This window comes from Amblyomma americanum, chromosome 3, assembly GCF_052857255.1.
Source record: "Amblyomma americanum isolate KBUSLIRL-KWMA chromosome 3, ASM5285725v1, whole genome shotgun sequence".
Lineage (NCBI taxonomy): Eukaryota > Metazoa > Arthropoda > Arachnida > Ixodida > Ixodidae > Amblyomma > Amblyomma americanum.
The window spans coordinates 178,914,049-178,941,342 of record NC_135499.1 but is presented as its reverse complement, the minus strand read 5'-3'; the positions used below and the strand labels follow the sequence as shown (position 1 = coordinate 178,941,342).

Below are 27,294 nucleotides of genomic sequence, written 5' to 3'. Positions count from 1 at the left end.
CTGTTCGCGGGGGACGGGGAGTGCAGCTTAAGAAGAGCGCGTTGGAAGCCTTGATAACAATAAGAGAGAGTTTGAACAGCTTATGGCCGATTCACACGACGGTCCGTTCACCCGCGGCCCGCGCATCACGTGTTCATGCGCCACTAAAAACTGGCCTGCGATCCGATGACGTCAAGCGGATGCGACGGACCAAAAGAGCAGACGACGCGCTGGGTGTACCACTGTTGCCAGATTATTTTAAAGCGTTTGGCAACGCTAGTCAAGCTGGTTTTTCCTCCCGACCCATGACTGCGATTGAATGGTGCAGATGCGGCCCTTTGTCCAATTCCTCAATGGCCTGGGCCGTCTTGCTAGCCGAGTCAATCACGTCGTCATGGTAGCAAACGCAGTGCAGCCATGTGCAGCTTGTCAAAACAGCGCGTCAGCTCAACGCCACTCAGCGAAATGCGGTAGCCGAAATACTGGCAAGAGCGGTGGTTGCCAGATCTGGCGCGCGCATCTTCGCGGGCCGCCGCTAATTCCCGCGAAGGGAGAGGCACTAGAACTTCCTTGGTTGTCCAGTCCGCGGGCCGACAGCACGCCTCTCGATTTGGTGACGCACGAACACGTGATGCGCGGGCCGCGGGAGAGCAGTCCGTCGTGTGAATCGGCCATTAGGCGGAGACCCAGGTGCGTCTGCGCAGCGGAAGGTGTGCGCCCACAGAGGCCACCTGCATATGTGTACACTGAACACTAATGCGCCTATACAGGAGTAAAAGGAAGTAAGCTGCCCTGTAGTGCACACCCACGAATACGCTTGTATGGGAGCAAAAAGGGGGTAACCTGTCCTCAACCACATCCATTTTTATAAAAGGGAGTTTGCTTACTCCCTTTTGACTTCTTTCTGTTTAGAGTGTACGTTGCTCCCAGCAGAAACGGATCGCGCTATGCTTACGCTAATGCTAGCCCACTGCACGCAAATCAGTACGCGCAAGTTAGACATTGTGAAGGGCTGATATTCAAGTGCGCTGGTACAGGCGCCTGAGAAAGGTTGCTATTGGCGAATTTGATGACTTAGAGAGGGCGCCTCTGTTTACCCAATGACGCCGCTACGGATGTACTGCTTCTGGGTGCAGCCTAGGTTGAATCGTGCTTGTTTCAAAATTTAACGACTGACTCGCGCTTGTTTGCCGATTGTGGCGTCCTCGTGTGAGTCCGTCTTTCGTTGCTTGACGGTGTAAAATGACTAAACGAGAGACAAGTAACAATTCGCCGTCTGTCGTGTGAAAACGGCTGGCGTGATGCGGAGCAGTGGGCACTTTGGAGAGAATTTAAAATCAATATAACATCAACTTTGGAGACTTGTACAACGGGTGAATAACCGAACTAGAAGCGCCAATATGTGCGTTTAACACTGCAGGTGAGCAAGGCTCAGCGACTGTCCTGAAACTTGCAAAAGAATACAAGCTGGAAACGTTCTCACTGTCGCATGAGTTTAAACTGCTAAAGCTGCCTCCGTTTGCGTTTTTTCGTGCATATAAATTTTCATGACCACGTGCTACTTTAGATACGGTTTATGGGTGTTTAACGTCCCAAAGCGACTCAGGCTATGAGGGACGCCGTAGTGAAGGTCTCCGGAAATTTCGGCCACCTGGGGTTCTTTTACGTGCACTGACATCGCACAGCACACGGGCCTCTGGAATTTTGCCTCCATCGAAATTCGACCGCCGCGGCTGGGATCGAACCCGCGTCTTTCGGGCCGGCAGCCGAGCGCCATAACCACTCAGCCACCGCGGCGGCTGCTACTTTAGATACGAGTAAATATTTTTAATCGTGTGTACAGGTGGAAAGCAAGGACTATCTGAGATTGCCTTCCCCGGCCGCACAATATTTTCTCAGAACAACCGCGCCTTGCGCTCTGATTGTGTGGAAGCAGCTGATGGACGGCACGTAATGAATGAGGCCGCTATGACACAATCTTTTCGTCCGGTCTATTCCTTTCTTGCCATCTGCCTGTCTGAGTGCATTTTTCCAGTCACAGCGAAGGCATAGGGCAATAACGAAGTGCAAAAAGAAAATTATAACGAAATGGATTGCTTATCCTCCCCCATCCTTGGATAACAAATCATCATACCGCACGTCGTAATAATACCTGCCATCCTGATTTGTTGGGCATCATGGAAAACTGTTCTTCTCTGCATGCCTTCCGAAAGCACGCAAAGGATTTTTTTCTTGACTTGCCTATAATCCCGACTATTATTTGTAATAACTGCAGTGCCAGTATATTTACTGCTGTGTTCCAGGCGATCCCCTCTATTCTGTTATCCTTCTTTGTTTTGTCAGGGAACACATTTGTGGTTATTTTCTTTTTTCAATTACTTTGACTTGTAACAAGGGTGTGTTTTTCAAATCTTTTTTATTGCCGTATTTTTAATTATATGGTATTCCTGCAGAATTTTGTTGTAATGTTTTTTTTGCTCTATGTGATATCTTACGATATTCTTGGAGAATTTTGTTGAAATGCCTTTCATGTCCACACTGTGCTGTATGAATGCAGGGTGTTCAGGGCCTAGTCAGGTGATCTCATGTGTCACGTTTAGCCTTCTTCACCTAGACAAATTGTATTTTGCCTGAATTTAAATAAATTTCAAAATTACGGCGACATTCATGCACAAAACTACTCGCGCTTCCATTAGTCGCATGTGCTTGCACTGATAGTTAACCAATAGCGTCTAGTATCTATATAGGGTCCATGAAAATCATCTCTCTGCCGCCGCGGTGGCCCAGTGGTTATGGCACTCGGCTGCTGACCTGAAAGATGCGGGTTCGATCCCGGCCGCGACGGTTGAATTTCGATGGAGGCGAAATTCTAGAGGCCCGTGTGGTGTGTGATGTCAGTGCACGTTAAAGAACCCCACGATGTCGAAATTTCCTGAGCCCTTACTACCGTTTTCCTCATAGCCTAAGTCGCTTTGGGACTTTAAACCCCCATAAACCATAAACCAAATCAACTCTTTAGAAATAGAGGCTTGGTGTCTGATAAAAGCTGCGTTGTCATGACCTTGCAAGAGCTGCACCATACGCAAAGAGCAAACCTCCTGCCCCGCGCTCTCTTTGTATTGCTGGCGCCAGGAAACTAGGGCATTGTCACTTACCACCGCTTCTATCTCGTCAGCATTCAAACATCCACGTTACAGGGCTCCTAATATGCGTTTTTCACAGCGAAACTCTGGCAACACCGTCCGAGTGTGGCGGCGAACCACTCTCGCAACGGAGCAAACGGCGTGGTTCAACGCGCCGATCCTCCTTGGACTAGTTCGCGGCGCCGCCGCAGCGTGTCGTCGATGTCGTGAAAACCGCCGATACACGTCTGGAGCGGCTTCATGCAGTTAGCGGAAAGTGAAGGATCAATCACATGTTCTTTTCCTCTCCGCTGAACGCAGCTTTTTTTTTCTTGCAGGCTTACACTGTAATACAGAGGCGGATAGAATTTCTTTGCTTGCCTGTTTTGACGTGTTCTGTCGTTACATATCAGGGAAAGATAGATACTGCTAGCTCAGCCTCATTGCAATAGGTAATTTTAAGGTGGCGTAATGATGGCATAAAGAAAAACGAAGCTTGAAGCATGAAGAAACATAATTTCAGAACAAGGCAGCAAATTTTTTTCCCGCGGTGTTTCGGAAAAATGGATGTGCATATACTGCACACGTCTGAGTTATACAGGTTCAGATGTCTTGATTGGTTCTCTGAACGGAAAATCTGCATTTTTTTTGTACCACCGATATTCTGCGATGACGTCTGTGAAAACGGTGCTGCAAAACGCGAGCCTCCGGAATGCTTCGTTTTCCACTTTCCTTCCTTCATATGCACTTTCCTTTGCTTGCGCAGTTCACACAGCAAATAACTTACGCATACAGCACGCACTGAACTATGTACGAACCTATTTTCGCCGTTTGGAAGAACGATGAGTCAGATTAAGCAGATATTGGTAGGGAAATGATGGGCTTGTTGTGACATATGGATTTATGAAGGAAGCCAACAGTCCGCGAAACCAAGGAAAGCGTAGTCGATTATTTTTAAAATTGGTGTGTGGACCAATGACATATTAACAGTGTATAATCGCTTTATGTCTGAACGATAACTGATTAGAAAGTAGAGGAAAACAAAAACGACCACACTCCGCCGATGGGATCCGAACCCACTACCTCCGGATTGCGCGCGTACGGTGCTCTACCAGCTGAGCTACGGCGGCAGCTGTCCGATCTTCTGCTTTGAGTGGTATTTACGTTGCGTGTAGCCTAACTTTGGGAGTGTTCACCAGCGCCACCCTCGTTTGCAGCGGCGGACGTAGTACGTCCTGTATTGTTGCGAGTGTCACGTTGAGCGTGATTGAATGGTCATGCAGGGCGGGAGCTGTGCAAGAAACCTCTTATGCTAGCCATGGCATTAAGACTGCCAGAACCGCCAGACTTTCATCCATAAAGTGATTAGACTACTAATCTTCCCGCAAAAGAAAAGCCTATGCTTTCCTTGCCTACGTTGACTGTTGGCTCCCGCCATAAACGAGTCAGATTGCCATTCAACCTGTGGCTTGAAAAAAAAAAAAAACGCTAGCTTTAGCAACGCTGTGCTTATGAAAAGAGGGTATGCGCTTTGTAACAAGTCAAAAACTAAATTACGCACTTCTGAACAATTCGATTTTTGATTTCACACTTAACTGGCAATTATCTCGACATTCTTTCCTTTCAGATGTTTAGACACAAGTGGTGAAAGCAAGTGCTCTTGGGTCTGTTGCGAATTCGCGCAGGACGCTCGTTACAGCTTGATCTGTGCTTGAAGTAAGAGCACACATCAGTCCAGCGAGCAATATGGCGACGCCCAGCGAGGCCCGCTGTGAAGTGTTTGCGCGCACGTACCAAGTTCATAACTTTTCCGTAGTCAAACGCGGACTGCAGTTCCTTCATGAGGTTCTCCAGGCGCTCCGTGGACATGGAGCACAGCGATCCTGCCACTGCCTGCAGTGCGTTTGGGTCCTCTAACATGACGTACGACGACAACGTCTCGGCGTTGCATTCCTGACTGCTCTGCTGTTTGAGGCTGGATCCAAGCGTATGCAGAACCTGCATGAATAAAAAAAAAGTGAAGACCGCGCTTCCGACATCAGTCATACGCATTTAATAAACCATTATTAGCGGCAGGAAGAAAACTAAGAGCAATTGTAACATGTCAAAGTTTATTGAGAACGTTTATTATAGTAACCATAAATCGAATAAATAGAAAGACAATGAATTTTCCAGGAAAATGTCATTAGACACCAGCGTCTGTGACGTTTAACGGGCAGCCCCAAAATACGATTCACTGAACGCACCGGGCGCAGCTGGTCAGTATAAGTTATGTATTTGTTATATTCTTTCCTAAATCTGCGCTGATAAACGCACTCTATTTTTCTCTAGCGGGGCAGAATTGGCCAGTGGCGGTGTTTCGTTCTTAGTGATGCAACAACAGTTAATAATAATAATAATAATAATAATTGGTTTTTTGGGGGGGAAAGGAAATGGCGCAGTATGTCTCATATATCTTTGGACACCTGAACCGCGCCGTAAGGGAAGGGATATAGGAGGGAGTGAAAGAAGAAAGGAAGAATAGGTGCCGTAGTGGAGGGCTCCGGAATAATTTCGACCACCTGGGGATCTTTAACGTGCACTGACATCGCACAGCACATGGGCGCCTTAGCGTTCTTCCTCCATAAAAACGCAGCCGCCGCGGTCGGGTTCGAACCCGGGAACTCCGGATCAGTAGTCGAGAGCCCTAACCACTGAGCCACCGCGGCGGGGCATAGTTACAGTGAGAAAACAAAATACAGGGTGAGCGACTGAAAAAACAGCGATGGAAAAAAGTGTTTCAGGCACTCCTTAAGAGGGCATGTGCATGTGCGCTGCACAAAGGCATCGTGAACGTGTTGCAAGCTGCGAAGTATTAGTTTTCTTATGTGGTATCTTTACGACCTTATATCAATATTTCTCTTTTCTATTCTTTTCTTTTCTTCCTTGCTACTATCCGGAACAAAAACTGCAAGGGTTAGGCGTCCCTTTTGAAATATATATTTAGAGAATGTGCATGATGCGCACCAAAAAAAAAAGGGAGAAAATTTGCGCACGTACACCTGATGTTCATTCTTTTCGGCTAGTGCCTACCACGGTGGCTACGAGCACCCTTTATGCGGGTAGTATCCAGGCGGCGGCGGTCTTGTTTCGATGAAGGCAAAATGCGATAACTTTCGTACACAAAGGGTTTGTTTCGCGTCGAAATTAATCCTCGGAGCCCTCCGCGGTGCTGCTGTCGCACATAAGCCCCCACTCATACAATATTTCACAGTAATGAGAAACACGATGTTCAAGCCATAGGCCGCGACACGGAGAGTTAAGAGGCTTACCGCAGGAACATTGACGCGTGACTCCAGAAGCATGTCCACCGTGTCAGGTGTCATGTTTGTCTGGCTCAGCAGGACGCTCCTCGCGTACCTCTTGTTGCCAATGAAGTCCATCAGCGGGAGGCCTTTGCCTGCAACATCAAACGAGAGAAAGAAGTAGCGTTTTCCTCTCCGGGCGCGCACTGTCACACATGCAGTGCAAGCGCGACTTTGAGTGACGTTTATCCTTGAGTTCGGGACACGCTCTCAAGTCCGCACGGCAGCGTGTCAGCCTTGCGTATTCTACGATTCTTACTGATACAGGCCTCTGTGCTGCTGTTGGAATTTTTTGCCGAACGCCCGCCTCATGGTTATGCGTTCAATCCCGTCAAAACACAATGCGAATGACCGTGTCCTCTGAGTACTTGTTTTGACGAGTCTACAATTCAGAGAAGTTTGCATCATGCAAGGGAGGTACGAGAGCCATTTTTATGATCGCTTTGAAGGAGGTATGTGAACAAAACTACTAATTAACGGTCAGCACGCAGTGGAAAAATAAACATACCTTGATAAATTTCTACTAGTCAAGGACATGAATTTCTTTTTCATGCTCTGTAGCACACCAACTGTAATCATCGACATCCTCGATTGAGAGTCTCTTAAGCAAGCTTTAATTGCTGTCACATTGCCAGTCGCGTTGCATGCCAGCGTGCGTGTTCATGAATATGTATGCACTTATGTGGAGAAAGTAAACCTGTTCCAAGAACGCTTAGTTTCTGCCGTGTGAGAACCGCGTTATCTTGCCTGCCCGTGAATAATAAAGCAGCGGTATTGCCAAATATAACTTACCCAGCAGTTTTTGCGTCGTCTCGTCTTGAAACAGGTCCTCCAGGGGCCTGAGGAGATCAGCCAGCACAGGTAGGGACTTGATGACCGACAATATGTCATCATCTTGAAGCAAGGGCGATAAATCATGGACTAGCTCATTTATCCTGGAAAAAGAAGAGAAAGTAAACGGTCACCTTTTGCCGTTACCGCATTGTAGTTAAAGTAATATGTGCTTTGCCTCGGCAGTTATCCTTCCCGTGGCATCTTAGTTCATCTTCAAGATCTGAGCGAAACAATGACAACAGGGGAAAGAGGACACACACATAAAGTCCTCTTTCCTCTGTGGCCTCGTTTGTTTCACGCGGTTTTTGAAGATGAACGAATTTCACCAACTATGCCCCCACGACACATTCCTAGGCATCTTAACGTCAAAAAACTGTCCTCGTTTGTTTCACGCAGTTTTTGAAGATGAACGAATTCCACCAACTATGCCCCCACGACACATTCCTAGGCATCTTAACGTCAAAAAACTGTCCTCGTTTGTTTCACGCAGTTTTTGAAGATGAACGAATTCCACCAACTATGCCCCCACGACACATTCCTAGGCATCTTAACGTCAAAAAACTGTCCTCGTTTGTTTCACGCAGTTTTTGAAGATGAACGAATTCCACCAACTATGCCCCCACGACACATTCCTAGGCATCTTAACGTCAAAAAACTGTCCTCGTTTGTTTCACGCAGTTTTTGAAGATGAACGAATTCCACCAACTATGCCCCCACGACACATTCCTAGGCATCTTAACGTCAAAAAACTGTCCTCGTTTGTTTCACGCAGTTTTTGAAGATGAACGAATTCCACCAACTATGCCCCCACGACACATTCCTAGGCATCTTAACGTCAAAAAACTGTCCTCGTTTGTTTCACGCAGTTTTTGAAGATGAACGAATTCCACCAACTGTGCCCCCACGACACATTCCTAGGCATCTTAACGTCAAAATATTCACAGGGACACCTAATTCCATTGTGTGTTGGCATTGCGATAGCATTAGCAGTTGTTAAGGCCTTTACCGGAAGTGACATCACTCCTGGTCTGCTGAAGTCACATACGGCCTAGTGGCGTAACTTGCCTCCAGCTAATGGCAGTCATTCTGTCTGATGACGTCATGTTCATCCAGCCAATGGGAATGCTTCTGTCTGGGGATTTCACTTTGCTCCAGCCAATGTGAATGTTCCGGTCTGGTGACGTCACTTTCAATCAGGCAGTGGGCGAATTTGATGACCGACGTCGAATTTTAGCCCCATGGGGCCATTAATAACCTCGATGATTTCTACCGAGAGATGAAACGGGTACTCAACAGACCTTGTAAGCGTGCTAGATGGTTTATGGTTCAAGGAGTGGAATATTGCACTCACGCGATAAACATCGCAGCAGACGAAAAACAGGGGACAAGCACTTGTTCCTTACTGCCTCGGTACTTGTTTTGTAAGTGCACTATTCAACGTTCTAAAAGAGTACTGTTGTCTCTAAGCCGGTATACCCGCTGCAGCAGTCATCCAGCGGCGTTTAAGCGGTGACACAGCTATGCGAGCCGTTTGACTCACTAACCATCAGCATATCTTGAAAATATATTAAATACAATAATGATGTTGTACGAGAGACTATAAAACGTGAGAAAAGAAGTAAAAAGAAATACTGGCCTTGACCCAGGATAGGAAGGTATCTCCTCGTAGGAAGATTTGTTAAGGCACTTGTTGTCTACGTTGCATATCAGCGACTGCAGCACGGGCAGCCCGCCGGCACTGGGCAATGCCCGGGCGTTGTAGTAACCTGAAAAATAATAACAACACCCCTCGGGATCCGCATCGTCTCTCATTTATCATTTCCTCGCGGCAGTTCCTCCCTAATTTTCTGAGTCTCCATTTCTTTTCTGCCTTCCGCGGATGTTTTAGATGGCGCTTTCATTTTACACCAGTTTTCTCTGCCTCGACAATCACGTTGTCTGGTCGTTGTTACTAGTATTATTTCATTGAGGGTCAGCAGACATCCACTCAAAGCGAATGAGATAATAATGCGGCGCATTGCAGCCATGAAAAACTGCCGTGAAATAAAGGGTATCATCTCTCTTATTTCCGTACCGGATATTTTCGTCTTTTTTTTTCGCTCTATCAGACTCCTCTATTTCCGCTTCCTGCGGCAAACGTCGGCCGCTGTAGCAAAATATTCTTATCTATTCTTCAGACTAGCACCGAACGGAAGCACACCGACGAAAATAGAGCACAGATGCGCTGGCTACACGACCACGTGACGGAAGCCTCCATATGCGATTTATCAGCTGTCGGCTGACTGCGCACCGCTTCTTCCGGCGGAGTGTAGGCGGGCAGCACTGCATGGATGCGTTGAACGTAAACAATGTTTAGCGCCAAGTGGGACATACAAGAACGGAGAAAGGAAGCACGTGCACTGGCACCGCAACAATATCTTATTGCGCGTGTCAGGGAACATATTGGGGCTGCGCAAGAAGAAAAAAAGAAGCGCGAACAAAAACGAACGCGCTCGTACCTGCTTCCTTCATGTGCTAGTTAAAAGAACACGCGAGTGTACGGTGCTGCCCGTTCAAGTATGCGATTTCCTTATCGATCAGATGCATTTCTAGCGCGAAATGTGGGTAAAAAAGGTAGACACGCACACGCACGCACACACATGCTGGCACGCACGCGAAAACGGGAAGGCAGCAGCAGCTCACATGTTTCTTGGCTAACTGGAGGAATGACTTTGCGCAGCAGGAGGACGAGAAGAAAAATGGTGAGCGGCCAGAGCAGTTCGAGGGCGAGGATCACCTGCGTCGGAAGAAAGGGGGCACTGGCCTCGTTAGTCACTCCCCTCACTTTTTGCTCAAATGATCACCTATCACACCGCGCAGAAACAGGAGTAGAGTTATTGTTTGCATTATATGCAATATATTGATATAACATATCCTTTTAAACGAACACTCGCCAAAGTCATAAACGAAAAAAACCGTAAGAGAATAGACGTTTCGGCACCACTACGGGTGCCTTGTTCACAATTCACTACGGGTGCCTTGTTCACAAGATTGTGAACAAGGCACCCGTAGTGGTGCCGAAACGTCAATTCTCTTACGTTTTTTTTTTCGTGTATGACTTTGGCGAGTGTTCGTTTAAAAGGATATGCTGAATTTCCCTCGCCAGACGGGTTTCCGTCGAACCCTCAACTAAGATTGATATAACTTTTATCAAGTAGCTATGATACGAGCGGGAGGTGGCTTTCACGGCGCATATATATTTGTGAGGAAAAACACGCTTCCAAGAAGATGTGTACTCGTAATATGTTGTTGAACAGGTAAGATGGTTCTTCCAAGCACAAACTCGAACTAGCGGCGCAAGAGTCCGTCGACCACCGTTTCAACACGGAAACTTGCCTTCGTCGCCCATACGAAGACAAAACCCCTTGTCGGACAGCCAGATTTTCTTGGAATTTAAGATAGAAGCAACCGCGGCAGCTTAAGCGACGAAAGCGAGTCAAGCGTGAACCTTTCTTACGTGCGAGATGCTCGGATAGACAGACTACTGAATGCCTGTCGATGGCAGTACAGTTTAGCTTCACTGTGAAGCCGACAAGCTGTGAGGCAGAGTAATACTACGGTCATGCGGGCAATGGCCATATATTTTCGCACATAAATTTATTCCTAAAACGAATTTCCCCGAAATTATAGCCGATGATGAATTCCGAAGTGCACTTAGAAACTAAACGGGCGAAGGCAGAATGCGTGCACAAATAAACTTAGCAGTCGTTAATTATTGACAAATTTCGTCAGATTAGAAAATTCATCACCCTCACTGACTCGCTTTCGGTCTGCAAGTGAACCTTCACCAAATCAAAGCGTTCATTAAACAAAATGGCTTTTGAGAAACCACACTACAACAGCATCTGGATCAGGGAAAAAATACCGGTGGGCGTGCCTTGTGAAACGGTTCGCAACGCGCGCACGTTTAACAATTGTGTCACGCTAAAAATTCCAAAGCGAACCCAACAACATGTCTGCTTTAATACATTAACACCAAGTTGTCGCGTTGAACTGATCTCTGACGAGCATGTGCAATTTTAATTGACGTGAACGCCTTTACCGCCACTGCGAGCCCTCTGCGGCAGCTCAGCAGCTATGCCGTTTCTTTCCCGCGTAAGACCGCGTCCTCGATTCCGATTTTCAGCCGCGACCGCCGAGAGCATAAGGTCCCGTGTGCTGAGATTTTTGTCACATAAAAAACCCTAACAGTTAGAAATGAATCTAGAGACTCCGAATTTGGGGTGCCTTATAGGCGGGTAAGAATTGATGTGTTTTTTACCACTACGTGGTTTGAAACGGATGCCAACGTTCCTGTCTTGGTTTCATGTCGATGAAGAAGAATGCAGACATGCGTACAAAGTTTCCGGGCTCAGGACCGCCGGACGTGGTGTCGAAAAGTCACGGGCCGCAAATCTGTTATTGGTGACAAATTTTCAGAGGGCATGACAGATTAAGAGGACGCACTTCTGCGGAGAAGTATCGCCTGCGCTTGCTTAGAAGTCCGCTTTGTAGTCCTCTAAGTTATGCATTGCTGCGCTACTATTTTCTGACAGTATGTCGTTAACTGGCGGGTTAGGTTGCGTTAAGGTGTGGCGAAACGAAATGCGCATAAAAGCTGTATCCGTGTGCAACTTTGCCCGTTCCTACCATACTGCTTCCTTATGTGCTCCTGTAGCGCTGCTGACTGACAACTGTACAGGATCAGGCTCTAGGAGAGGACGGTAAAAACAGCCATAGCAAACAGCTCCTCGTACACGCTTTGTCGTGGTTCTTTTACGGAAGTGGGCGCGTCAAACAAGGCGAGCACTTTTTCCCGGCCGCCCGAAGTTCGCCCTATACGGAAGTCTGCTGCTGTATTTGTTTGAGAGCTCGGCTCTTGCACCGTCCATATCCGACACACTGCACTCAGAGGTTACGTAAAACCTTCGACGTATTTCTCTCTTGTAAAAGCGAGAACCTATATACCTCAAATATTGCATTTTCATATATATTATGAGACTCTCCGAAGTAGACGATGGTCTCTCCTCCAGCTATACTAATATAAATTGTGGACCTCCGATTTTCTTTTACGATTCGACAAGTCACCTTCTTTATCTAATCGAATGCATTCGCAACCGCTAAGCAAGCTACGAAGCGAGGAAAACACTTCTTTATTATCAGCGTTGCCGCGTCGTTTTTTCGCGCCTAATGTACAGCTCCCAAGCAGCATTACGCACGCCTTACGCTTACTGAAGAGCTGAGCCTGGGGCAGTAAAAGAGTGTCGTGTACACAGTTACCGTGACCGTCATTAACAATGAGGCTGTTTTTCGCGCAGCTCTACGCCGCGGACTTTATTTATGAGGCGGCGCATAAGCAGTCACTTTGCGCGTGGTAATGGTGTTATCCTGCCGAGACACGATTACCTAACGCTGGCTGCAGGCTTACTAAAACGTTCATGCAATACCTCTACACCTCCTCTCTGCTTTTATGTCAACGACACCTCTCTGACGGGCTCTTGCATGCGCTGTTCGTTTTGTTCGAGGGGAACCGGGGAGGGTTTGTACGTGATGCCCGCAGACATAGTCCAGCTTAAGTGACCGTAGCTTATCAAAGAGCCCGCGCGTACACAGCAGAGTTCATCTAGTGGGTGTGCGCTAATGCACTGATGGGTCACGGATGGGTAAGCAGCTCTTCCCTTGGGATTGGTGAAGATTTAGAAAAATTCGGCCTGGTCCGAAGTTCGAACCAGGGACCACCGCTTCACCGGAGCAGTCGCTCTACCAACTGAGCTAACCGGGACGGCAAGCTTATGGTAGGGCGAGAGCGAATTGATCAATAACTCGAAGTGGGAACAGTATTGGTCAAATGTTTAGGGGAATCCCCCAAGGTGCAGTAGATTTATAATAAGGGAGCAATTACTCAGTATCCTTGTGAATGACGGGAGAGATGGAAGAGGGGTGTAATTTGCAAGCTTGCGTTTTTGCAGCCACACACACCCGATTTAAAGCTAGCTTGTCGGATTCTTTCTTCTTCTTTTCATGTCAGACATGGAAAAGACGTGTCGGTGTTTGTACGCACCGGTTGCCGTAGCCGCAGCACTATGTTCTTCCATAGCACTAGCTTTAGCTGTGAGCAAGCTCCCATGGCATGTGGGGCGTCGCAGGAGTCTGCGCCGTCTCCGCTGGCGGCGCTCGGACCGGGAGAAGACCTGCGCACACAGAGAGGGAAGTGAGCGAACTGAGATAGTTCGTCATATGCGGCACAAAAAAAAAAAAAAATGCTACAAGCGAATGCGAAAGTATGATTTTCTAGCGTAAATTTTCGCATGTCCGCGAAAACGAAATAATAATAAAAGACAGCCCGCCAGTATGTGATACGCTTTGACACTCTGCTGTTGTTTGCAGAAGCCGTGTGTGCTCCATCAACAAACGTTTTTCGGCTATAATTTCCGACTGTTCTATGCAGCGACTTCTTATGTGACACAAAAAAGAGAATATATATATATATATATATATATATATATATATATATATATATATATATATATATATATATATATATATATATATATATATATATATATATGTGTGTGTGTGTGTGCCTTCTATTTTTTAAGCTTTTGACGGATGCTTTCTCTTATATATATATATATATATATATAGTAAGGGAAATGAGGGGCTCGTTTGACAAATACATGAAGGAAGCCAACAGTCACCGAAACCAAGGTGCAATGGGGAATGTTTTCTGTTTTTTTTAATTTATAGTGCGGATTAGTGGGCGAAAAATACTTCAGTTAAGCTTTGATTTTAAAGAAAACTACTTATACAGCAGAAGAAAAACAACCATGCCGCCAGTGGGATCCGAACCCACGACCTCCGAATATCGCGTCCGGTGCTCTTACCAACTGAGCTACGGCGACGGCTGTCCAATCTGCTGCTCTCGTGGGTATTTATGTTTATTGCGCGTAAGCGAACCTTTGAGAGTGTTCACCAGCGCCACCCTCGTCCATAGCGGCGGACGTAGCACGTCCTGTTATACCGCGAGTGTGACGTGGAACGTCATCTAACGGCGAGGGCGGACACTGTGCGAGAGCCCTCTTATGCTACCTATGGCATCAAGACTGCCAGAACCGAGACCCTCGTTAAGCTATTAGCAGACAAGTTAAATGAAATGAGGGGCCCGTTTGACAAATTTATGAAGGAAGCCAACAGTCACCGAAACCAAGGTGCAATGGCGAATGTTTTCTGTTTTTTTTTTATTTAGAGTGCGGATTAGTGGGAGAAAAATACTTCAATTAAGCTTTGATTTTAAAGAAAACTACTTATAAAGCAGCAGAAAAAACAACCATGCCGCCGGTGGGATCCGAACCCATATATATATATATATATATATATATATATATATATATATATATATATATATATATATATATATATATATATATATATATATATATATATATATATATATATATATATATATATATATATATATATATATATATATATATATCAGCTGACAACTGTTCTTTTCGGTGTTTTTGTTTTTTTTTTAATTCTGTAACTGTTCTGCATTGCCTGAATATCCTCGACGCGAAGCGACAACAACGACGTTTGTAAAATGAAAAAAAAAATGTTGCAAGCAAATACATCTCGGAAATGATAACCAACATTGAGTAACTGCATGGATAGTTTCTTCACAAAAACTCTTCAGGGCGCAAATTCGGCTCCACCTGATGATAACGACGTAAGCGCACAAAGCTTGGCGTTTCACACAGCCGTACACGGATTACGCAATTAGTTCGAACTAAATAATCAGCAGTTGCACCTACAGCTGTCTGGCTCACGTGCTGCATTGTTGTGGAACTCAATTACAAATCACGTAACAGCCATGGATGTTGAACACTGACAAGGGCACAGTGACGGTACACGACTGCAGAAACACTCTAGCAGCGATGCTTCTCAGCAGGTTCTGAGGCATTCCAGCACACTTCGTGCATCGTCGACAGGTCGTGCGTTCGCGTCTCGCTTCATGAAATCGAATGTGCTGGTTACTGCAATCTGTCTCCGAGCGACGTTGCCAAAGTCTATCGTGCTGGCTAGAGCTGCTTTCCAGACAAATCAGCGGTCCAATATACTACGATCAGACAGTACTCGTGGATAATTCACGAATAGCCGGAACTTTGGCTCTGTGGTATACCGTCGACCATCGCCACTCTCAAGTATCGCTTTTTTCAGCTGTCGCTTATGAGTGATGGCCGACTGCGTACCGTTATAACTGGCTGTTATTTTTCTACGTCACAAGGCATCGTTAACTCGGCCTGAGGCAGGCACACGCCGCCTCGAGGTAACGTTGTGTAAGAAGGTATTAGTGAGGCACAACGTCAACGCTATGATTAGGAGGAGCGATTTCCGGCAACAGTTCGCCAGATCCACAACCGGCTGAAAGTTGAATAGCACAAGCGAAACCACTGCCACCACCGGCGCATATACTTATACGGGCGTACGACGAAGAAGCGAAGGCTGCAGAACTCGGCCCTGGGTCGTCGGTCGTGGCGTATTCAATGAGCAGAGCGCTTCTCGCGCACGCGAAAACTGCGCTGTTTTATGATTCCAACAAACTTCGCTGCTAGCGGAAGTGCGTCCACATCCGTTCAGCCGAGTCCGACGACAGATACCTGAGCGGCCATGCGCGGCAGTGCAGAGGTCGCCGCGAGGCCAGGTGTATTGAACTTATACAGCGATAACACATTTACGCGGTGAGCAGCCGCGGAAGCCGCGGACGACAGCCTTTTCCAGAAAATACACGAGTTTGTCACACTTGTGACTTTGTATCACAACTCGCTGGCACTGGTGTGAAAGTTGTGCAGCTCGCATACGTAAATCGGGGACTAACTGTGAAGATGTCATGCACGTTAGAGGAGTTTGTGTATGGCTCTTGACCGTTGTGACAGCCCTCAGTTCAATAGCGAAATGGCCGGATTTTATAACTCGCGAACAGCTTTGTGAATTCCGCGTCTAGTTTGGTAAAGCCATCTGCAGCTCCTACGTTGATTTTAAACAATTTTGAAACACGGGGGAGTCGAAATGGGCACAAAGAGGACGTTTACATTGAAGTTCACTTGCGGTCGCGTAAGCGTGCTAGCTTCGGAAACGCAACCTGAAGCGCCATGTTTGGTTTGTGCAGCTAGCTTCTGCTGACATTTAATTCCTTCTATTAGTTATCGGATTATCCCTGAGTCGTCTGACGGATTTGCCGCTTTTTAGATCCTCATGGGTTTTAGTCTCGCTCGTCGGACGATGTGTTCCCAACTTCGGGAGTGAAGACCTTGTTGCAATAATGAGGCTAAACAAATTCCTAGAGCGAAAGCAAAAAAAACGACCAGAAGCATAACAAAGACTTGACGGGCAGTATTGCCTTAATATTTTCATTATACGTAACGTCGACAGTGGGGGCAGGCAACAGAAGAATACCTATTCGATGAAGCTAAGAAACGCTATACCGGCTTGAACAGCGCCGGTTCGATCATATACCGCATAATGGGGCGAAAACGACCCGATCCCGACATTCAGCTAAGAAAGCCGTGTGCCTGTAATCTCTTCTGGAAGTCATGCTTGTAGCGGTATGACTGACGTCGTGAAACGGTACAATCGAAGTCAGGCCAGAATGAAACAGTAAGAAAGGCCGGGACTGGACATTTCTAGTAGCACGCGGCATGGGGCCTTCCGTACATTTCCTAGCTTGGCCAAATATCAGGTTTTGCAGTTGCTTGAAAGCACGACAAATAGTTGAAAATTTCTCTTCACGACGGCAAGACTTATTGTTAATCAAACAATTACAGCGCACGTGATATTGAAGCTTGGATGCCTCACTCATTGAACATTGCACAATGTCAACAGTCTCACCAGTCTTAAGGCCTTATTTTTATAAAACTTGATATTTATACGCTAGGTGCCAACATTCGGATTAAAAAAAACATTAAGTAAGCGACCATAAATCGATGCTCATTTTCATGGTAACAGAAAACGAAATTGGCATCAGAGGTGGAAGGCTAGCCCGCCGTCAATTATAGTATGCTTGACGGGAACGAATATGCTGCCTGTGTTCTTCCGACCTAGCCGCGTGATTTGTGCAACGGCATGGATGTCACTATAAATTATAGTGTAAAAAAATTTAATTTTTAGGTAAGTGCCGCTACCCGTGCCCCGCTTTTTCACGATCTGGTACAGTTTTTGATCTTGCACTTCCTATTACCCGCACACCTGGCAGGATAACAAATTATCCCGATTGTTATTATAGCAGACACTGCCCCAGCTGTTTTTGTTACTATCATCCCTCCTCTGTGTTCAAAAGGCAAAAAGAAAGAGCGAAACACGTTTCTAAGTTGACTGCAGATCAGCTGGGTTATTTTCGCATACATGTTGTAAAGTACATGTTTGCGACCAATGTATCAAAGAGAACTCCTTGTTTTGGAGTAAAAGACGACAATTACAGAGGGCATTCAAAGGACAACTGCACCACTTTCTGAGAATTCCGTGACATTCACGGATTCAAATCTATATAGGCCATAGGTAAAGCACGCCAAGATTTTTTTTCCTTACCATTTAATATGTTGCCATAATAGACGATTAAATTTCACGCTTCACCTCATAGCAGTAAAGTAGCACGGAGAAGCTTGATGTGGCGTCCCGGATGGTAACATTTCAAAGTTCCGCTGATGTCGACCACAGCCTACCGTGCGTCGTAGGGGACTGCCAAGCAACGCTTGGCAGGCTTTGCCTGCGGTAACATTGGTCTTCTTCCTTGAAGGTAAGCGTTCACGCTTTGCAAATGTACCGATACTGCAATGACGTCATCGTGTGCCCGCCATTTGACGCTGTGCGCTGCGGAGAAGCTTGAAGGCCGTCGCGATTTTAATCAGCGATTGTGTTACCATTTCAAATGCTAGCCCGAAAGGACTTCGCATGCTGTATACCTGCGAGTTTCGCACATTCGAATGCCCCGAGCTCGTCAAATTCTAAAACCTCTGCAGCAGCCCTTTAAGGAACTTACGTGCGTGTAATAAAAAGCATTCCAATTCTATTTCAATTTCATTCCAATTCCATTCTATTTGTGTTTCAATTCTATTCTAATTCTGTAATACTCCTTTGTTTGGTGGAGATCTAAGTACTATAGTACTGGCTATCACTGGTTAACATTTCGTATTTTCCCGCCTTTTATGATGTCACACCGTTTCTACCAATCGCGAGCTTTGTAACGTTGGCACTTTTTGGGCGAATCCGGGTTTTCGTGTCTGTGAGCCATCTAATGCTTTCGCATTAAAATACCAAGTATTGAATGCACCAACATTGAACAGCGAAAGCACCTGAGTACACTGCAATCATCACCGGTGCACACGCTATTCGATGCGATGTCTAAGATAACACCTGAATGTTGGAACAACCAACATTTTCTGCGTTATCTACATCAGTTACATCTACAATGAATCTTGTATAAAAAAAACCTTACTGGCAACGCAGAGGACCAATTCTCGTCGTTTTAGCCAGCTATAATGACCGATTTCTATCGCCTACAAGTCTATGTATAGATCGACATAAGGTCTTAATTTTTTCACCAGTGCGTGACAACACGAACACAAAACATGGAAAAACTGGGCGACACATAAGCTCTGTGTTTCGTCCTCGTGTTGCTACGCGCTGCAAAAAAACAAAAACAAAACAACGATGCCCAACAGCTTGTCCGAATCTATGATCGCTCTTGTTTTAGTTTCGTTCAAAACTCTCCCAATCTTTTTTTTTTTTCTCGTAGTATAGTTCGTCCAACACGTCCGGCCATAAATCGTTCACTGGCCTCACTCTGTGGCAGGCCTCAGGGCAGAAAAATAGGTAGGAAACATCCGCACATTACTGTAGGCACAAGTTATCCGCACACGCGTAGGGCACCTGCATGGCAAGCGACGCAGCGCTTCTGCGAGCAAGGCTGCCCCCCCCCCCCCCCCAAGAAAAAAAAAACGGAACTTAAGCTTTACACCGTAACACTGAAAAAAGCAAAACCAAAGAGAGTGGTTGAAGCTCAGTAACATGCGCCGTTTCTCTTCTTATTTCTGTTCTTGCTTTACTTTGTTTATTTTTGGTAATTCTATGCCCATTCAATTCAGGTGTTTTGAATCCACGGCCGCGAGCCAACGGCCCGGCCAGATTTATAACCTCGGCACCTGATGCACCCACCTGAATCCCTCACGTGTGTAAGCGTGTTCGCGAAGCGTTCGCGAGGAAGAATCTGCCTAGATTTTACTGCCACTTGGTAGCCATACCACTCGCGCACAGGATTTTGGAGTATTAGTATCTTGGCGTCATATTTACCGCTAACATGTCTGCTAACATATTAATTTCATTTGTACTAAAGCAATTAGTAGGCTTGGGTGTTTGAGGCGCAGTTTCACCAATGCTCCAAAAGGATTAAGTTATTAATATATGAGTATTTAATTCGTCCAGTACTAGATTATGCCTCCCTTGTCAGAAACCATCATAAGCATTGTGACAATAACCTCACTGAGAGCATACAACGAAAATCAATGCGGTTCATATGCCGTCGCTATAATCAACATTTCTCACCCTCTCGCGCCTTGGCTTCAATGAATCTAACCCCTCTATCCGTACGCCGTCACATCGAGTCACAGAAGTTTCTGCACTGCATCGTTAATTTTTCTTATAGTGTCTCACATCATGTCTATATTCCTTCAGATATTCCCCGATCGACTAGGGGTCACCATAACCTTAATATTAAGCCTTATTTTGCTTGCACTGATAATTTCAAAAATAGTTTTTTTTTCTCCCAAACTACTGAATACTGGAATTTAATCCCTGGAAAAATAGGTCACTGCCATTAAATGCCTTCCTGTTAGAAATTAATTGCACCTGACTATGTTTTGCGTGTTGGTGTTACAGTGTATTGCTGCATTTACTGTTTGGTGCCGCATCATTGTGTTGCTATTATGTTGTTCTGTGTTACTATTTTAGTGCTCTGCCTTATTTATTGTCAGTTTTTGTTTTCATTATTTATTGCCTTGCATCAAGTTTTCTATAGATTTGTTTAACCCACTACTGCAATATCCAGGGGCTGCAGTATTTATAAACAAATAAATTGGCTTCTCGGGTCACGTATCCAGTGGAATTTTCGTTTTTTTTTTCTCATACGGCTTGTTTTCTTCCAGGCGCTTTTGTGACGATACCCCGGCACACAGCCGTTTTTTTTTTTAATTCTTTCATTAGACCTAAATGTTTGGATATTGAATCAATGCCTGCAAAAAGAAGCGAATGGGGCTCTAACACCTATTAGCCCTTTAACGCCAACTGGGACGTTGTATCAATGGCGCCAATGACGAGTCACGCTCGTCATGGCCTATGCTGTTTTGGCTTTACTGCCAAATACAAGGTAGGCTCGTCCATCGGTTTCTGTTGTTAACTCTAGATGCTAGCAAAAGCCGGAGGAAAAAAAGTGTTTTGGCCTTAGACACGCGTCTAGCTAGGCAACGGTAATTTAAAAATGGCATGGTGATTGTATTTATTTAGCAATACTGTCAGCCCGCCTACGAATGTCCTTAAAGGCAGGATGATGAAGAAAATCAAACTTGAAAGAATTCCAGGTCCGCTTCGCGAGCGGTCCGCCAGTTTTCGGCTGCCAGGCGGACGTGAGGCGGAAAGGTGTTGTACGATCACTGAAGTGGTTATTGGGAACTCTCATACAGGAAGGGGGGGGGGGGGGGTGAAGAGAGAGCAGAGAGGGAAGCGGGTCTGGTTGGAAAGGGTAGGAAGAGAGGAGGGAAGGGAGAGTTCAGTCGGCGCATACCGATCTGTCCCTGCGATGCGGGAGCTCGTCGGGGTTGATCTATACTGTATAAAGCAACGCGCATCAAGACCCGCGCGGGAACGAATATGCACCCCACACGGAGGAGTGAGTGGCTATAAAAAAAGAGTTCAGACATTAACAACAATATTCACAAACACTGAATGCATCAGCATTAAACGGTGCATTTTCAGAGATGATCATCCAGAGTTCGTTCGAATCCAGACAGATCGCTTTGTTGCACAACACATATTGGCAATTGGAAACCATTTGTTTCTTGCAGCAGTTCAGGCAGTGGCAATGATGAAGACATGAAATATTCACAAGGGTAGAAACTTGGGCGAGTCGGTAACGGTGATCCATGGAAAGTGAGAGTAGCGCAAAACTGGACAAAGGGACAGAGAAAGACAGACTGTCCCTTTGTCCAGTTTTGCGCTACTCTCACTTTCCATACATGAAATATGTCTCCAATAATGAGGCTGATATACGTTGTTGAATCTGAAATAAAGCAAACGCTTAGGTATCATATTTTGTTACGGTGCGTATGTTAAAATAAATACTGCGCATTTCAGAACACGCATAACTGGTGCATGCATTAGCGAATGCTTCTCTAAAAATCATATTTTTCTTTTCATTTATTGGGAGAAATCATTAACCGAACATACATATATTTTCAGAATCAAAACGATGTTATAAAAATATGAGCAAATAAAAAGGAAAAAAAAGTGGATTTATTCCGGAAATAAAGGGGGGGGGGGGGGTTAAAGGGTTAACAAGGCCTTCTTTCAATGTCGTGCTCGCAACAGCGGTTATATCGAACAGCACAAATATATGGTGACGAAACCAAACTTTCAACAGCCAGGTATACAAATGGAAAGCAGCAGCCTAACGCTTATGCAGTAGTATTACGTGCAACGATACGACATGATAGCGAACTTAACCAGGCTCAATGTAATAGAGAGTTTGTTCTCATCTGTTTTTCCTCTTCCATTCTATTCGGTCGTTCTCATGGCTGCACAGGAACACAAAAAAACATCAGTTTTATAAAATAGTAATAGAACCGCTATGCGATCCCAGCCTAGAAAAATTGTACCTTCGTTTAAGAACGGCACGCTGCTTGTACCTTCGTTTAAGAACGGCACGCTGCTGAGTGACTGACTGCCAACATTTTCGTTGTATCCAGTATCATCATCATCATCGTCGTCGTCATCATCATCATCATCCTCATCACACTACCGATGCCTTAACCAGCATCATCATCATCATGGACTCCTCTTTGTTGCCCTAACAGTCAATCAGTTACCTGTTCTTTGCACTGAATGCGCCTGCTATTTCGTATCATCATCAGCAGCAGCAGCCTGGCTGCGCCCATTCCCATACCTCACCAATAAACCTTTTCCTGCGCTAGCCGTGGCCGCCACAACACCCACAAAAGCCAGTACAGAACCTAACATTAACCAGTGCTCGAGAATGACCGGCGCAAGAAATAACCGCTATCTAGCCGGTTAAAGTTCAGGCAGGTGTTTACACCGACCGCGGAAGACAAGCTGGCTGGCTGGGTTTGTGACCCTGGCGCGACTTTCAGCAGCAGCTGTTGCTAGTGCGTGTCTGGCTGCAACTGTGCCGTTCTTGCCGCAGCGAGGCTCCCACCACCGTGTACATGTGTGCTTCTGTAAGGTCGTGTAACGAATTCGACCTATTTTTCGTTTTTTTTTTCCCCCACGACGGAAGCTCGGCGTAGAGTTCCCACGCGAGTGTTTCAACTTGATTCAACACACAAATTCGCGTTCCGCAGTGTTAATAAACTGCGTTACCTCCGAATGGCACAGTTTCCTTGGAACCTTTTCGGCAATTTCTTCCGGGACGAGTTTTACCGGAACCTCCTCACTCTACCTATCCAACAAAATGGCTTCCGATTGTGGCTGCAGATGAGGACCGTATCTGAGTGAATATTAAGCCGCATTAAGGAGTATATAAATCGAGTGCATTTTCAATACACATCGAACTATCGTAGCAGTTATACCGACATATACGTAGCCGAGGTTATTGTTGCGACGAGTATATCCCCAGAAATCGCTATTGAGCTGTCCACATTTTATGCGCGAGTTATATCACGTTCATGGATGCCTATTAGATGTGCCGTCCCATGAACGGGCTTCTTGTAGTTAGAAAAAGCAGAGCTGTCGCAATCTCTTTCTTTTTTTTTTTGTTCTTCGAAATCAATGTCCTCTGTAATGCGCGCTTCTTCGTTACAACCAAGCCTACCTTATTTGCGTACTGTGCAAAGAGTAACCCACTAAATTGCGTTGTCCCACGCAGCCTCCGAGAGAAAGCAATTGTTCTCATCCCCATAAGGACGATCGAGTGTATAGGCATTTCAGGCGATGTCTTTCATAATGTGCTCGTTTGCTCATTGCAAGAGAGACGAGTGCTCCTTGTCTTTCTCTCTTTTTCGATCGTTTCTACCGCTTGCGATGCCAGCCGTTGCCATTGTTGCAGCAACGATTTGCGCACGGCACGCTGCAAGATTACGGATATGCTTTACCTACAGCACGAGCGAATACTTCTCGTACGCTTGATTTCGCGAGTAAGGGGCTTACTATAGAAGCGTACGGAAGCATGGTAAAATCACCGCGACTTATCTGTTGTCATCGACGAACATAGTCGTTGCTAATCGGACGTTCCATTTCGACGGCCCCTCACCTGCTACTGCTTTTGATGTGCTATATGACAAGAGCAGAGTGTTCAGTCGGCGGTAACAGACCGACACAAAAGCTAACGCCTTGCGCCATCAATTTATTCACGAAATCAGTTGACATCAAGCGCCAGCGCTGGATCGCGGTTGGTCGTCTGCCAAGTACTGCCCAGCGCTCCCGGCATAGCCAAGGGTGCTTTTGAAGAGAGCCTGCTTGGAGGGAATGTGTATGGTGACCTTCGGAGCGTTCTGAAGTGGCAGTGTGAAAGAAGGCAGCTTGAATGACTGCTTTCCACAAGCGCTCTTTTACAGCACGTGTCGCGCGAGCTGCATAGCATGACTGCTCTACTGGCAAAACAAAGTGCCTTTTAGAATTAGCTGTACAGCCCGGATCAGGTAACCGTTGAACCAAACAAGAGAAAAGGGTAGAATGCCAAACTCTTCCTGCCCGAAGGCGGAAGAAACTCGCGCTTCCAGATTCTAAGCATGCATTCCCGAAACTTTTCGTATGTAGGACCGATAGGTGCCCGGTCGGCGCATTATGAAGTACCGTGTCGCTAGCCTATTGTCGTTTTCCTTCTTCCTTCTGCACTTTTCGTTCTCTTTTCACATTCTAAGAAAATTTCATCTGAAAGTTAAAGTAGAGTGAGAAGTTCATTAACGAATAACACGGTGTTTAGTCCGCGTTTCAATCTCCAGCATCGTACTTGTCGTTGGGAAGTAATTTTTGGATAATAAAGCGTTAAGAGAAGGGTGCAAAAAATAGTTCAGGTGGAGGGTACAACCAGCGATACGCTACGCTGTTGACGTTGGCTCATCTGTCCTCACTTAATAATGTACCTAACCAGCACCTGCCCAATCACAACAGTATATTTGCCTAATCACAGCAGCATGTACAGTCTTGGTCAAAAGTCTTAAGGCCAAGGGCTTTCGCTTCAGCCGCATAACAGAGCCATTACGGCACTATACTCCGTTTCATACATCAGGTGCAACGCGGTGAAAGGTACGGAAGTAGTCCGGACGGGAAAATAAAGGGAGGCGTGTTACTCCGCGCTTGTTCTGTGCCCGAGTGGTCTATGGCACGAGGAAGCGACAGCGTGTTGTCAGCAATAACAGTGCAAATCAAAGATCATGACAAATGTGTCATGTGGTAAGCCTACAGGCAACGCATTTAGTATGTTTCGCTCACCAGAAATAACGCACTACTTTTTGTTCGCGGATGCAGGCAGCGCAAACAAGAGCGCCAGCTTTGACAGCGTTGCACCTGATGTTTGAAACGGAGTGTAGCAAAGACCGAATGCCCGTGAAATGCTAGCAGAAGGTTTTCTCTTGCGATAGAGAAGGATCCCGCTTGACTTGTGTTTTAAATGATCCGCTACACGGAGCATTCTAGGAACATTCATTTTGCTGCGGCTGAACGCTGTGACCTTGAGACTTTTTACCAAGACTGTACCTAACCACAACGGCACGAGCCTACTCTGAGCAATGTGCGCTTAATCACAACACTGTGCACCTAGTAACATAAGCATAGACCTCATCATCTTCGGTATAGTTTCATTCTTATTGCGAAGGCACTTCCGGTGGTGCTCTCTTGCAAGACTCTGGTAGAGCTCTATATATTCTATGCAAGTGAAGTCAACCCTTTGCCCATAGTCCTGCAGTTTCGCACAGTTTTCCTCCCACTGCCGTGCGTGAGTAACGAGCCACGGCCGAGTATACTGTCCGTGACCTTGGGGGCCAGCTGCGTTCACGGCTTCCTGATGGTCAGCATGAGACCCAAATGGAGACAGCCCTTGATTTACGGTGTCGAAGCGTGCACACTCCCGTCAACCAGCGCAAACACGCATTTTCTCAGATTTCCCTCGTCAAGCCTACAGTTCCGAGGGCCAGAAGTGCGCGCTAAAAAAAAAAAAAAAACGCGCTAGAGCGAGAACGAAAGATTAAAAAAAAAGAAACTCAGAGCCAAGTGTGGACTCAGTCGCGCATTATATGCGGCGCTCTTCTGCTTAGTTTTTATTTCCTCCTCGCCCAGCAGCTGCCCGTATTGTAAACTAGGCGCCGCGTTCACGGCGAAGGCCGCGCGTGACGGCGTCGGCATTATTGAAGCTCGGAGCAGCGCTCGCACTCATCAGCATATGAAAGCCACCGCGTCGGAGATGTCCGCCGATACGTGCTGGCGTGGCGCAAACGCCCATCAGCTTTGCATGCTGTCCGGCCGTGGTCGCGCAACGAATTGGGCAACATTTAACGAAGGGTGCAACGCCGGACTCAATGCGCAAGCAGGCTTCCGGAAGCTCAATGGCTGGCAGCTCCGGCCTTACGGTTGTGAGGAGAGAAAACGAAATGTCATCTCGTTCATCACGCATATATGATTGCGCTATGGGAGGAAACTGAGAATGGAACATGCGAGGTTCTGCACTGGCTGACTGCAATGAAGAGAGGCATCGGTCACTCCTCACGCTCAAGGAGCTCAATTGCCGCTCGCCTTGAGGCGTGGTCGTGGACGGCGACAGCTCTCTTTGAGGCAGCCAGAGTCAGGAGCTGGCTACGAGCCAAAGGCGTTACTTTTAACTAAGCATGTCGCCAGACAGCTTTACGCCAGTATAGACAAAATGACATTATCCACTTTTTTCTTTCCCCGCTATGGTTTAGTCCTTGTCCTTTTGTCTGCGGTCTCTCACTCTTAGCCGGAAAGGACTAGGAATGCTAGGTGGTGTGTCCATTGGAGGCTACCTACGTTGCCACAACCACAGGTCTTTCAAAAGGCAGCCTTTACTCTATGAGAAAATAACGGTAAAAACAAAACAGCCAATTAACTCTTAGATGGCCCCTCAACGGACTAACTCCTCGCGAGGACGAAGTCGGGTACTTATACCCATTTCATCCGCATTTGGTTCACAGTATAGCGTGCAGTTGCATATTCACCCGAGCACTGAAGCCTCGAGACAATCCGCAAAACTAGACCTCGTATAATCATTATTTGAGAGCCTGGCTGCCCAAATATGTTCGCGTAAAATACGCGATTGTTATTGGGGGCGCGTGCGCAATAGCTGACCACGGTAGCCAAAGTTTACAAGGCGTCCGCATCAATCACGTATTAGTATTGCGAGCGAACAGCTTTTTGACCAAATTCAGATTCTGACCATAACCCCCCGCGCTGGCTCAGTGGTTAGGGCGCTCGACTACAGATCCGGAGTTCCCGGGTTCGAACCCGACCGCGGCGGCTGCGTTTTTATGGAGGCAAAACGCTAAGGCGCCCGTGTGCTGTGCGATGTCAGTGCACGTTAAAGATCCCCAGGTGGTCGAAATTATGCCGGAGCCCTCCACTACGGCACCTATTTCTCTTTCTTCTTTCACTCCCTCCTTCATCCCTTCCCTTACGGCGCGGTTCAGGTGTCCAACGATATATGAGACAGATACTGCGCCATTTCCTTTCCCCAAAAAACCAATTATTATTATTATTATAATAAACCC

At 46.4% G+C, this 27,294-nt stretch overlaps 1 protein-coding gene across 4 annotated transcripts in view; it reads right to left on the bottom strand.

Annotated features, from left to right (window-relative positions):
- LOC144125532 (uncharacterized) overlaps nucleotides 1–27,294 on the bottom strand; it is a 177,360-nt gene that overhangs the window by 76,095 nt on the left and 73,971 nt on the right. For all 4 annotated transcript variants that reach the window (XR_013313388.1, XM_077659015.1, XM_077659017.1 and 1 more), the window contains exons 2-7: nucleotides 13,359–13,488; nucleotides 9,962–10,055; nucleotides 8,916–9,045; nucleotides 7,238–7,380; nucleotides 6,413–6,540; nucleotides 4,896–5,099 (exon numbers count right to left, since the gene is read on the bottom strand). Coding sequence is in view for 3 of the 4 variants with exons in the window: in XM_077659015.1 (XP_077515141.1) it covers nucleotides 4,896–5,099; nucleotides 6,413–6,540; nucleotides 7,238–7,380; nucleotides 8,916–9,045; nucleotides 9,962–10,055; nucleotides 13,359–13,424 (765 nt within the window). In the remaining variant the exon portion in view is untranslated. The remainder of the gene's footprint in view (nucleotides 1–4,895; nucleotides 5,100–6,412; nucleotides 6,541–7,237; nucleotides 7,381–8,915; nucleotides 9,046–9,961; nucleotides 10,056–13,358; nucleotides 13,489–27,294) is intronic.